Consider the following 12,671-nt stretch of genomic DNA (forward strand, 5'->3'; position numbering starts at 1 on the left):
TCAACGGCCTGAATAGTGGATGATGTGCAGTATGTCTCAATGCCGACTTGTAAGCGCTTTCCCCCCCACCTGCAGATTTACTGGCGCCGATCATTCAGGGTCCTGTGGAGCAGAGCAGGGCAGCCAAGCGGTGGATGGAAGATGCCTGATAACGTAGAGTGGTATCTCACCAGCCGTTTCACTATTCCCTCCGGCTCAATCTCGAGCTGAGCGAAAGATCCTGATACCGGGGAAAGAAGCCGAGAATCTGGTCGATCTCGTCGCCGAAGGTTTTGCTTTTTGGGAATCTATTTTATCCTATTTTTTTAGTTCTCTTTTTATTCCTCCGGCCTGAGGCGTTAGCAGGTACCCTCCCTCTCTAGGGATAAACGCTAAACCAGAGGTACCTCTTCCACAACCTTACGTAGTAAACTGACTTCTGACGTTAGAACATTCCACGTCGGTGTTCCCTCCCCTCCATTACCGTCCGGTTCATGCAGCCTTTCGTGACTTTTTCTTCGAGAGAGGAACTATTCAGATTGGTCGGTTTCTACCAAGGCATTCTAGTATGAAGTAGGTGTTACGATTCTGTTTCACGCCGATCTACGTCCACCATGACCTCGAATCAAGAGACCCATGTAGAAAGTTATCGCCTCCAATAAGATCAACTCAAAGTAGACGATAATTGAGGACTGAGGGAAATCCAGTAGAACGAGAGACACAAGATGTGAGGGGGAAGAGTAGGGCGGCAGAAGGAGGAAGGGGATTCTTTTTTTAATTTCCTTTTTTTTTTTATTTCTCCCGGGGAAATGTATTTCTTTTTCATTTTTATTTTGGTTTTTTCTTTTTTCTTTTTTTTCTTCCTTCCCTTTTTTTTTAATTAAAAAAAAGATTTACGATTAATATTATTTTCACTTTTTTACTTTTTTACTTCCATTTTTATTTTATTTTATTTACTTTTTTTTTCTTACCCCCCTCCATTCTGTAGTGTAGGAACAAGCTCTGGTTTCCTAGTTTTGCTGGCTTCGTTCTCTGATCTTCTCTCTTTCCTTCCCCCCCGAAAAGAGTAATGGTTTTGATGGCAGTTATATAATATAATTTTAAAACCTCTTCCCTCCCCTCGGAATCATCAAGTCTCAGACCCGATCCAGAACAACGCAGCACCCCCGTTGGGATTTACGGTCATACACCCAACGAGTATCTTATCTGTCGTGGCCTTCGAACACCTTAAATCCTAAGCATCGTCCCGTTATAAATTCCATTCAATTCGTCCCAATCTATGAAAAGCCTGAGTTGATTATACTTCCTCGTCGGTTTTCGAATAATCCTAAGACATTGTCATCATCACTTGCATCTCCTCGACTTTCTATTGTCCCGTCCCCTTGCTGGTCGGTTCCTGTTCGATAGCTACATCCCTATCTGATCCCACCTGAGACCATCCCCATCTTCTATCCACATCCTCTTTTCGTCCGCAGGGACCCCAGACCACTCGCGTCGAAGGGCGGATTATCGACTTCCTTCCCACCCTCTCGCTGATCCCGACCTTCCGCCACCCGCTGGATAGACTCGTCCGTGTCTTTTATCCAGAGACATTCGCGCCTCCTAGGAAACGGTGTCCCTGATCCCGGCCACCCAGTTCCATCCCATCTCGCTCCGGATTTGCCGCTCGTTACTCCAGGAACTCTATAGTCTACATTCCTGGCCTTGCTTGGGTCTCCGAAGGCACGCGACGCGCCTCTTCTTTTTTTGAACGCTTGTCTCTCGACCGGCCTCTCCTTTGGGAGGATTAGCGATGGCTTCTGCCTGTAAGTGTGATCGACCCTGCTCTCCCCTCCGCCTTCTACGGCCTCGAGATTTTGTTTATTTCACCTCGCCTGCCCTCCTCCATTCCCCAACCTCACCCTCAATCCTTCTTTATTCCTCTTCCCTTTCCGACAACCAACCGGCACCCATGGTCACCTTCCTTCATTCTTCCCATTGATTGTGCTTGCATCACTTTCCCTCGTTGTCCAATCACACTCTACACTCTTTCTTCCACTGTCCTTCTCCAACTCGGTCTTTCCCTCTGCCTGTTTTCCTCTCGCTGGCTCTCTCTCTGTCACTCACTGCAGAGCCCCTTCGTCCTTTCATCGTCATTGGAATCTATTTTTGCCACATTCCCTGAACTATATTCTCCTTGTGTGTCGTAATCTATATCGCATATACTGCACTTTCCTTGCCTTATCTACATATATCCCTCTCTCCACTCCAAAATTACAAACCAACAACCACATCGGCACATCCATCGTCTGGCCTAGAAGCAAGGATACTAAACAGTGCTCGTGAGCAGGTGGAAAAGTCGAAGCACCTCGGAAAGACCGCGACACTACTGAGTCAAGCGAAGACATGAGATCTCAGCATAACATTGATCGCCTTACCGTCGAAGTCGATTGTTCCTCCTTGGGTTCCAACGAGTGCCCGTCAATGAGTAACAGCTTCTCGCCTTTGGATTCTCCTACGCCGACTCCAACAAGTATATACAGTCAAGGCGCATTGGCCTCCCCCGGTTGGCAAGAAAGCGGACCGTACTCTGGGCACGCCTACGACCGCAACCCCGGCCCCGCACCTATGCGAAGCGCATTCAGACTCCCCGGCATGGCGTCGAATGAGGCTATGGGCATGTCTTACGGGAGTATGGATTCTCAGGAGCGAATGCCTATGCCGGACTTTCTCTCAGGATACGATGAGAATGTTGAGCAGTTCTGGATCCCGTCCGATGCGGGAAAGACTTACGAACCGAGTACACACTCGCTGCCCTACCCGCCTGTCATGCACCAATACCCTCCCATGGCCAGGAGTGGTTACCGTAATCACAGTGCATCCTACCTGCCTGAATCTGCCACCAACCCCTGCCTATCCCGGTCTATCTTCCACCAGCCCGAGCGAGTCCCGACGTCGATGTCCATGAACAACATGATCCCTTGGATGGCGCCTCCCGCCGAGTCTATTCCTCAGACAATCGCTCCGTCACAAGTCGGTCCAGTAACGCCGCCCCCTTCGTACTCTGATTACTCGGCGTCCATTAACACCCTGAAGTCACACACTCCAACGACACCGATTCGATCTGGCTCCCTCGGCACGGTCTCGGGTACAGATACCCCAATGAGCCGTCTTTCGGGTCCTGGTGACTACCTGGAAGACTTCCAGCAGTCACCGGTTTACCACGACGGCCTACAACGTCCGCACCGCACAATGTCCCGGAAGGTCGCCCGAAAGCAGTCATCTAAGCAGAGCCTTTCGCTGGAAAATCTTCCCTCCATCATCAAGCAGGTCCAGTTTAAATGCAAAGAACCTGGATGCAAGGGGCGGTTCAAGAGACAAGAGCACCTGAAGCGACACATGAAGAGTCACTCCAAGGAGAAGCCTCATGTCTGTTGGGTTCCCGGCTGCCACCGTGCCTTCTCCCGCAGCGATAACCTCAATGCCCATTACACAAAGACCCACAGCAAGCGCGGAGGCCGCAATCGATACGTTGCGACCTTGGATGACACTAGTCCCGACTACGATCCTGATTTCCGCGGACAACTTACACCCGACGGTCGGCCAATCTACGGATCGAAATTGGAGGAGCCTCTGATCGATGCTCGGGAATTGAGTGTGGATGCTTGGGACGATTGAAGAATTACGACTCAATAATCTGGGTGGATCGGGATATGATACCCTTGGGCACGACGGTGTGCGCCAATTTTCCTTCTATATTTAGATGGGCACAGACATTTGGGTCCGGACAGACCACGGCCGGTGCTTCGCGGCGTTCTTTGTAAAACATTTTTCTATTCTTTCCTTTGCGTCCCTCAAACGTTGGAATTCTCTTTTTTTTTTTTTTTTTTTGCATACTTTCATTTTCTTATTGCCCTCTTGAAAAGGCATTTTGGACTATAAGTTGGATAATACTTTGGAATTTGGGAGACCAAAAATGGGTTGGAGACCTTGTACGATCGAGTATCGCTATGTTTGTGTCGTTGATCTGATTGATCTGTTGATTACCCAACACTATATGAAATAATATTTTTTTTTGTCGAAGATCAAATCGAGACCCGAAAGTGAATGGGAAGAAGAACACTGACTTATTATTGGGAGTGGATCAAACCCGCTGAATGCATTCCAAGCGTCCTTCACCTTTTTGATTGACAAATTTCTGATGCATCCGTTTGTTCTGGTCAGATCGGGGCTTGGCGTGGAATGGCAGATATACAAGGTTCGAGGTCATACGCCGATCACTTCGTGGAGATCGCGTCGCCATACCATATGGTAGGCTCCTTTCCGTGGCGGACTTGCCTCAGCCTCGCTGCGTACAGATTCTGGACACTTGACTGATCTTGTAGGGCTTGCATCCCGTCATCTTACTCTCGATGGGCTCCCGTCTCCCAGATATGTCATGTACCTCGATAGGTTAAGATGTCGCATATGTACCCCCGAAGTGGGAGTCCATACATATTCCGTACATCAGTTCGCTCTGGTGCTCAGCGCGCCGCCGATCTGGATCCACCTGGCGCCGAGTGCCATTTGGCATCAATCACTAAGTCCACATTCCAGCTCCACGGCAATCTCCCTATTGGCGGAACGAACGGCCTCCCCCAAGACTGGGCCAGACTGTTGACATGAATGCCTCGTCTCCAGTCACATCCTCTGGGAACAATCTGCTATTGGCGGTGGGAAGTTTGTTGAACGATGATTGACTTCCCAGTCGCGAGGTCGCATCTCCACGGCTCCCAAAATTCTAGGGACGGCAATCCCCCCCTCAGGACGGACCCCTTTTCCTTATTCTTTGCCCAGCCCTAGTCGAGGGAGACGCCTTAGTTGACATCCGCCCGTGAGCTGTCAACGCTGCTACTCCTGATCGATCCGCGGCACCACCAACCGACTACGAAGGACTATGGCACCCACGCTAATTCAACCAAGGATCCCAGAAACCCGGATACCAGTTGAGTTTAACGGGCCATCGTTCCACATGCCAAGGCCCGATGGCTTGTTGCTAGCTATTTTCCCCTGTCGTCCATCGTACCTGCTTTTCCCTCGGACTCGGTCTTTGGATCGAACTTTCTGTCGTTCTGCCATTCAAGAGTATGTCTCAGTGGTAATATTATCGCTTGACATGATTCTATGTCTGAGCCTAACGATCGAACTAGTAATAATCGAGGCTCGTAAATAAACATGACATTGTGGACTGACCAAGGATGCCCTGTTTCTGGCCGGCTCCTCGAACGTCGCACAGACTCCCCACTCGAAACTATCGTGAATACTCCAATCGTCCAGGGACATGGACTGGGCCATAGTTGACTTGACGGTGGGGGCAAGGAAGAGGGAAACAATGGGTACGAGGCTGTCTCCACAGTGGACGGAAGGTACGTACCGAGCACATCAGTTTCTGCCCCCACCGCGCATTCTCCGTGGACTACATGCACAGTACTATTTACTATGAACTGGATGGTGGTGACAAGGTAGGTTGCGACGTGCGTGGCAGTTGAGATTCAAGAATCTATTCTTCCAGCCACAGGTGGGGGTCGAGCCGCCGTTCGTGATGCCAATCATCCAAGCCCTAAGGGGACAAATTACCCTCTCAGGTGCTTTGGGCGTTCCACAGGATTTGACTTTCGGGTGTTGTACATTCCACAGTCTGTGTGTTGGTGTTTCCTTCTGTGCTACATCACTAGTCGCTCCTCGTCATTGTGCTCTGAGGGGAAGGGAACCCACGACCAAGGGAAAAAAGAAACCAAAATCTTATGCGGTGGCACAGCTGATCTGCAACCTGGGCGGGGCTGAACTATTTCTGGTGGCTCTCTTGGCTTGAGGGTTGGATTACAGTACTTACTCAGTACTCCGTACTATGGTACATACCTCTGACGCAGTACGTTTTTCCTGCCAATGTTTGTCTCACGTTGATTCTGCCAGAGGTTTAAGAAAAAGAAAAAAGAAAACAACGCTGGAAAAGAGACTCGGCTGGGACGGCATTTCCGGGACGCTCGTGGGCTGTCGGCTCAGCTACCTTGCTTCACCAGATCGGCCTCGATGTTTTTCTCTTCCTCCCGGATGCCTGGGTATAGGCATGTGCAGATACCGAGGCGGCATTTCAGCGGGCAATTATTCTTGGTTGCCATCGGTATGTGGCCTACCGAGTACGGAGCAGTAGTTAGCATGATGTACGTTGCTCATCATTACTACCCGGGTCACCGTCAATAAGCAGTAGCCGATCTGCGGCCGGAATACCTACCTATTTCTTTACCAAATCTACCGGCGTGGTTGAGTTTGAAGCTAGTGGACTACCGAACGGGGCTGCTACCTGGCTCTGGTATGGAGATGGGGACTCAGACCTACCTACCAACTAGCTACGTCTATCTATGCTGACAATCTACTGTACATAGCACAGAAGGTGCACGTACGGAATGTAATTATTGGACTGCATCGAGCGTCTGGTCGAATCAAATAGACAGATCCTTTCGATTTCCTTCAACGCCGCCGACCATTGGTGGATAGCAGAAGTCATACTTGACGGGGCAGAGAGTCCGAGAGAGTGTGGCTTTGTTTATCCTCCGTCCCCACGACCACGGCCCTGCCACTTCCCATAGCCGCTAGGCTGTAGGTAGGCTTCGATGCAACCCAGCAGAAATGGAACCCCAGATCGAGCCGGCTCTCTGGCTCCGGATCCTCATCTCTCATCTGTATGTAACTGTGGAGGTAGATAGGTACCTCAGGTACTATGGACTGCGTACGGATTCCCTAATTTAGCGTTTTATTGCATTCTTGCATCATGTAATAGTTGCTTTTGTCTCTTGAATGGATGTCGGGTCTGTAGTTCTTTTTTTTTTCATTTCGTATTTCTCGTTTCTATCGCCCGTTCTAGACGGAGTAGTAAGAAAGAATCTCTGGATGAATGGGGCTGGGATTAGTACTGAACCAAGTGACCAACTACAGTACTTCTCCGCGCAACAACAAAGTACCTACCTACCTACTGTTGGTACTATACCAGGAGCAGTCCCTAGTGAGGTAGTACTCGGTGGGCTGTCTTAGATTCTAACTTCCAGCCCCCAAAGCACCCAAAGTTCGCACTTAGGCTGGACCCTGCATCGAACAGTTGCAATGCATATCCTCCCTGTTCATCTACCACCCTCCTCTTCCCCCCAATACCACCTTCCTCGTCTTAGAGTTTGAACCCTGCTCATAGGAAACAGGAACACCTCAGAGATGCAATGCAAATGTCTACCGCGAAGTATGATTGTGATCGACGAGGTCTGCACGATGTGGAAATGAAGCTGACTACTGTACCGACTGAGTTCCTTGGGTACGGTGAAACAGTCAGGACACCTTAGTATGTAACTAGCAATAGGTGCCTGCCCGGGTACATACACCCACCTACCAAGACAGCAAGTAGCAAAATCCTGCAGCACTGCAAGTAAGAGCAAGAAAGGGGGAGGGGGAGGAGATAGTTACTCCGTACTGTGCTTAGGAAAAAGAAACGAAAGGAAATTCCCTCACCGACTTCCTCCCTCAAGAGACCATGTGAATTTGATTTGATTGCCGTCCGTCCATCCCTGCAAAGTCCCACCGACCGCAAATAATCTAGAATCCAAAAAAAAAAAAAACAAAACAACGCACGATCATCCACATTGCTACTTTTTTCAGATCTATGAGGGCCGCAGCAAATTATAATGCAAATGGAGTACCGGTGAGCTGGTTACACGGCTGTGGAAAGTCGATCCAACCTTTTTTGGGATCTGATATCATACGTACCTGGTCTCGATGGATGGACGGATGCTCCTGTATATGATAATATTACGAGGCGGAAAATATATCCAGACCAGAAAATGATATCACCATGAACAGGGTATTAGTGAATCTCCTGCGCCATAGGATCAATAACGTTTACTTTTTTAAGGATACAGCTGTAGGTAGTTAACGGAGTAGCGTCTGGGATTGATTGCTGAACGTGACTGACGGGGTTCTGCAGAGTTTTTATTGATTGGGTCCCCCACCAGTTTCGGTCTTCTTCTCGCTCGCTTTTGCTCTGTCTCTCATGTGGGCCGGTTGCTTTTGTCTCGCGATTTGGGTTCCCCTTTTCTTTGAGGGTCGAGCGCAAGCTAGAGGTTCTGAGCTGTGATGAGTTGAGATCGAGGTCATGCGATCACATTACGATGGACTTCAAATGGTGACGACGATGGCTTCTGGTCAAAGCGCTTGAGTAGTGAGATCAGTAGTCTCTCAGTTTCTCTTCCTGGTCTGCCTTGTTCCAAGAGTACAGAGTAGACTTCGTGTGATGATACTCGATAGCGTGGAGTGATTGAGAGCCCTCAGCACACTCCGGCAAATGGTTGTTCCATACCCGCCATCTTCGTCGGCAGAATCAGCCGCCGCCAAGCCGACGGCCCAGAGCGATCGACTGCCCGAGAAGCTCGATCGTAGCAAAATGCGACAAATGGCTCTGGGGAACTTCAATCGGCTCTCACAGCCGCAAAAAAGACGATAGTCGAAATCTAACAGGAGGTCTAGATAGCGCGCTCAAATGTTCGCAATATGCAAAAGATTTGTAGGTTGAACCAGTTTTTTGATGTTGCTAGCGACGTGTAAGAATCAGAGCGCATACAAATTCTGTTATTTTCCAAAAAAACCACGCCCAGAAAGTCACCTGAAATCTGTGGTTTTTTAGAGTTTGGGTCACCTGACCAACCCGGTTGGCATAACTATAATGACAGGATTATGTATCGGCTTACCAACAGTGTCCCTGCATAACTCGGTCCTCCGGCCTAGTGCGCTGACATAAGCACACTAAAATAAAAAGCTGTCCAAAATCTGCGGTGTCTTTCGACTTTGACTGTCCCGTATCCAGTTCAGCTTTCACGGGGACGCGGAGATGCATTGATGTGTGCGTTTTGCGGACTCTGGTCTGACTGTTGTCTTTTTTAGATCCGGTTCCAGATCTGATTGAACATATATCCATTGACTTGATCATGTAGCAAGCTGAGGGTGTTTGCGACGGTCATGTTCGTGATCACGCCGCAATGGAATTCGATTTGAAATGATGAAAAATCGCCTCGCTCATTACTATGATGACTCTCCTTCTTTTAGCATGATGCAGGACATCCCTGTCGATGAGTGCTATTCCAAAAATTTCAAGCTCAACAGTCTGAGTTTATTGAGGAGGCGATTTTTCTTGAGGACTTTGGTGTGTTGTGATTAGGATAGAACATCGTCTCGGTTTTATTATCAGAATGGAATTGTTTATTTTAACTGTTTTCTATCTGAATACGGGGCTCTACTATCGAGAGTTGTCCCTACTAGGAGTATCATGTCCTCGAATGTACGGTTCTGCAGATTGTGTTAAACAGATCACTATCCTCACGATCAAGTCTGGACCCGCCTTACAGCACTTCCTGCCTTCTCATTGCTGGGCTGTGACTACTCTACCTCTATTCTATTAAACACACGGAGTTCGGTCTACCCCCATTCCTCAGGTCAAATCCAAACCCAAAAACACCGTCTCCTCCAGCGGAGTCTCATAGTAAGGCGGAATATCAACAAACCCCAATCGTCGATACAGCTGAATAGCCCCGGCCATATGAGGAAGCGTATCCAGCCTCATCTCCGCATACCCCAGCTCCTTCGCTTTCTGAACAACCGCATCGGTCAACGCCGTCCCTAGTCCCATTCCTCGTGCTTCGGGAGAGACGTATAGTCGCTTCATTTCGCAGCACGTCCTTTGTCTTCTTTGCGTTTCAGACTGGGATTGGGGAACCTCTTGATCGTGCGTCGGGCTGTCTGGTTGGAGGGGAAGAGGTCGGACAGCCACGCAACCTAGCGGTGTCTTTGTTTCGTCTGCGCTGTAGGCAAGTAAAAGCTCTCCTCCGTGGGCGGGGCTGTATTTGCCCGGTAGAGATTGGAGCTCTGACGCGAAGTCTTGGAATGTAAGGTCGACGTTGAGCCATTCGGTGTAGGCTATGAAGAGGGCCCGGGCTGCGGAGATGTGCTCTTCATTTTGGATGGAGGTGATTTGGAATTGTTGTTTGCTTGGTTGCATGGTATGTAAATCAGGGTTCAGGTCCGGCTGATAGATAGTATTTTGGTAGAATTGGTCCCATGAATCGGAGTCAGAGTAAACAGACATGAACCCAGGGCATTGGGACGAGATGTGTCATACAAGGCGTGAGGCAGAAAGTCCCATGGTGGACTCAGGCCATCAGGCCAATAAGCTTCTCTTCCGTGGATAACCGTTTCTCCTTCTTCCTCATCCCCCTGAAGTCATCCATGTTTGTCTTAAGCTTGATATGAGGCTCGATAGTCTCGGTGCTTGTTTTTAGTTGGTAGGTCTTGCATGATTCAACGCTCCAAATTGACAAGGGACTGCCCTATCATGGTTATTGTGCTGGATGATGATGGTTGATAGTACGTCGCTCTTCTGACTATCAGTAGATGATAATTCCCATCTTGCTAATTGATTGTTCTTATTCGCCTGCTAATATTTCTTTATAGAATTCTAGTGTTCTTGATGAAATGCTCCGGAGAAGTCAATTCCTGGTGATAGGGATCCCGCTTTGAGCAACGGTCTTTCTGGGGCAACTACCGAGAGAACATGCCCGTCTTCGTCTGCGCAGCGACGTATAATCAACATGAATCTATGCCGAACTGGCCCTTCTTCATCATGTCTATTCTGCACTCAAATTTCTTCGCCTCTAGCATTATACGGCCCAGTGTTGATCCGACCGCAGGATTCTGATCACCTGCGTCAATCCTAACAAAACACACAACCCATCCACGAATCAATCAGGTGGATAACTGGCTTGCGGGGAAAGCCTGCGATTGCCTTCCTCGCGTTGGCGGAAAGAAAGAGGAAACACGAATCAGCCGGCCGATCAATGCAACGTCCTGATAATTAGCGCCTAGAACTTCGCCCGCGATCTTCATTATCATGTTCAAGCTGACCATCCGCCGTCCTGTCCTTGAGCCTTACCCCGAAGGCCCCCCGACGGGATCATCGCCTGGTAACTGGTGCAACCCCGGGCGCTGGCATGCAATTGGCCAGGCGCGGTGCCTGGCCATCTCCTAGTGTCTAACGGAATCAGGAGACGGGCGGGTCTCGACGGCGTTATCCGATCTGTTAGCTTCCTTTGATCTCCCGGCCGTCGTATCTCCCGTCAAATCAGCGGCCTCTTATCAAGACATGTGCCGCTATCAACAATCGTGGGCTGCAGAACGAGATTGTACCTAGCCCTCGGCAGTTTGGGGACCATTTCGATAATAGTTAGGTCATCTAGCCTTTCCACGAAGTGATATATAAGTGGGCTCGTCGTCTGCCCGGTCTTTCTCTCAATTGTTCTTCTTTCACACCCTTGCTCAGGTCCAATCCTACATCTGTGAACCGACCGACCTCATAATGCCTTCTTCATCGTTCCCCACAATGGGCATGCTGGCTCTCGGTGCCATGCAGGTTGCTTCCGGCGCCTTGGCTGATCTCCAGACCTGTCCCAATGATATCCCTCTCAGCTGCAACAATTCGACCGCCGTGTCGGATTCTTGCTGCTTCAATGCTCCTGGAGGTACCCTCCTGCTCACTCAATTCTGGGATACGGACCCTGCGACGGGACCTTCTGATTCCTGGACCATCCACGGACTTTGGTAGGATGAATAATACTATTGTACCAGCAGATAAAGGCCAAGGGGAACTAATGCATGTCCAGGCCCGACAACTGTGACGGCAGCTACGAGGAGTTCTGCGACTCATCGCGAGAGTTCTCCAATATCACCGCTATCCTCAAGGAGCAGGGCCGTGACGAGCTGCTATCCTACATGAACACCTACTGGAAGGACTATGACGGCGACGACGAGTCCTTCTGGGAGCATGAATGGAACAAGCACGGTATGCTAAGACCCCACGTTTACTCAGGTTCAAGATCTTGTCCCGAGACCTTCTGTCTAAACCATACCATAAAACAGGAACCTGCATCAACACCATCGAACCCAGCTGCTACACCGACTACACCCCGCAGCAGGAAGTCGGCGACTATCTCGCCAAAGCCGTCGAGCTCTTCAAGGGTCTTGACACCTACCAGGTAAGATAGTTAAATAAGATGACCGAACGATCCCCGCATAATCATCACCATTTCACCCAATGGGAGATTCTCTTCTCTAACCAGAGGGAAAACAGGCCCTCGCCGACGCCGGCATCACCCCCGGCTCCAAAACCTACGATCTAGACGAGATCGAATCGGCCCTGGCCAAACTCAACGGCGGCTTCAAACCCACCGTCAATTGCAGAAGCGGGGCCCTGAACGAGGCCTGGTACTACTTCAACATCAGGGGCAATGCGATCGACGGTGACTACGAGCCTACTGGTCCGCGTAAGTTTCACACTTCTCCTTTTTTTCAAGTTCGATTGCTGTAGATACTAGATGCTCAGAGCATGGTTTGCTGATTTTGTTGTAGTCTCCGATTCGACCTGCCCGTCCTCTGGTATCAAGTACCTGGCTAAGCCTAAGAGTAACAATTCCTCGATCCCTGCGATGATGAGAAGGAGGGTGGGTCGGGCTGCTCGTTTGGTTTAGGTCTAAAGTGACGTGGATTTTTTTCGTGAACAACAAGGCAAAATGGTGTACAGAGATGAGGTGTGATTTGATTCTGATGATGATTTGGTTGGTATGTATGTATGTATGTACATGTTATGATCA

At 49.5% G+C, this 12,671-nt stretch overlaps 3 protein-coding genes across 3 annotated transcripts; 2 read left to right on the forward strand and 1 right to left on the reverse strand.

Moving 5' to 3' along the window:
• The first annotated feature begins 978 nt into the window (after positions 1–978).
• Positions 979–4,051, forward strand: brlA (C2H2 type transcription factor BrlA). Its single transcript, XM_046092908.1, has one exon. The coding sequence runs from the start codon at positions 2,365–2,367 to the stop codon at positions 3,634–3,636; it is 1,272 nt and encodes a 423-aa protein (XP_045948886.1). The 5' UTR covers positions 979–2,364; the 3' UTR covers positions 3,637–4,051.
• A 5,409-nt stretch (positions 4,052–9,460) lies between these two features.
• Positions 9,461–10,027, reverse strand: LDX57_011163 (GNAT family N-acetyltransferase; the record flags this gene model as incomplete). The annotated part of the gene is made up of 1 exon (XM_046092909.1): positions 9,461–10,027. One exon carries the CDS (start codon positions 10,025–10,027, stop codon positions 9,461–9,463), a length of 567 nt encoding a protein of 188 aa, XP_045948887.1.
• Positions 10,028–11,404: 1,377 nt separating this feature from the next.
• On the forward strand, positions 11,405–12,548 carry LDX57_011164 (T2 family ribonuclease; the record flags this gene model as incomplete). The annotated part of the gene is made up of 5 exons (XM_046092910.1): positions 11,405–11,622; positions 11,685–11,863; positions 11,941–12,056; positions 12,152–12,344; positions 12,430–12,548. 5 exons carry the CDS (start codon positions 11,405–11,407, stop codon positions 12,546–12,548), a joined length of 825 nt encoding a protein of 274 aa, XP_045948888.1.
• Positions 12,549–12,671: the final 123 nt, after the last annotated feature.

This window comes from Aspergillus melleus, assembly GCF_016097325.1.
Source record: "Aspergillus melleus strain CBS 546.65 chromosome Unknown contig7, whole genome shotgun sequence".
Lineage (NCBI taxonomy): Eukaryota > Fungi > Ascomycota > Eurotiomycetes > Eurotiales > Aspergillaceae > Aspergillus > Aspergillus melleus.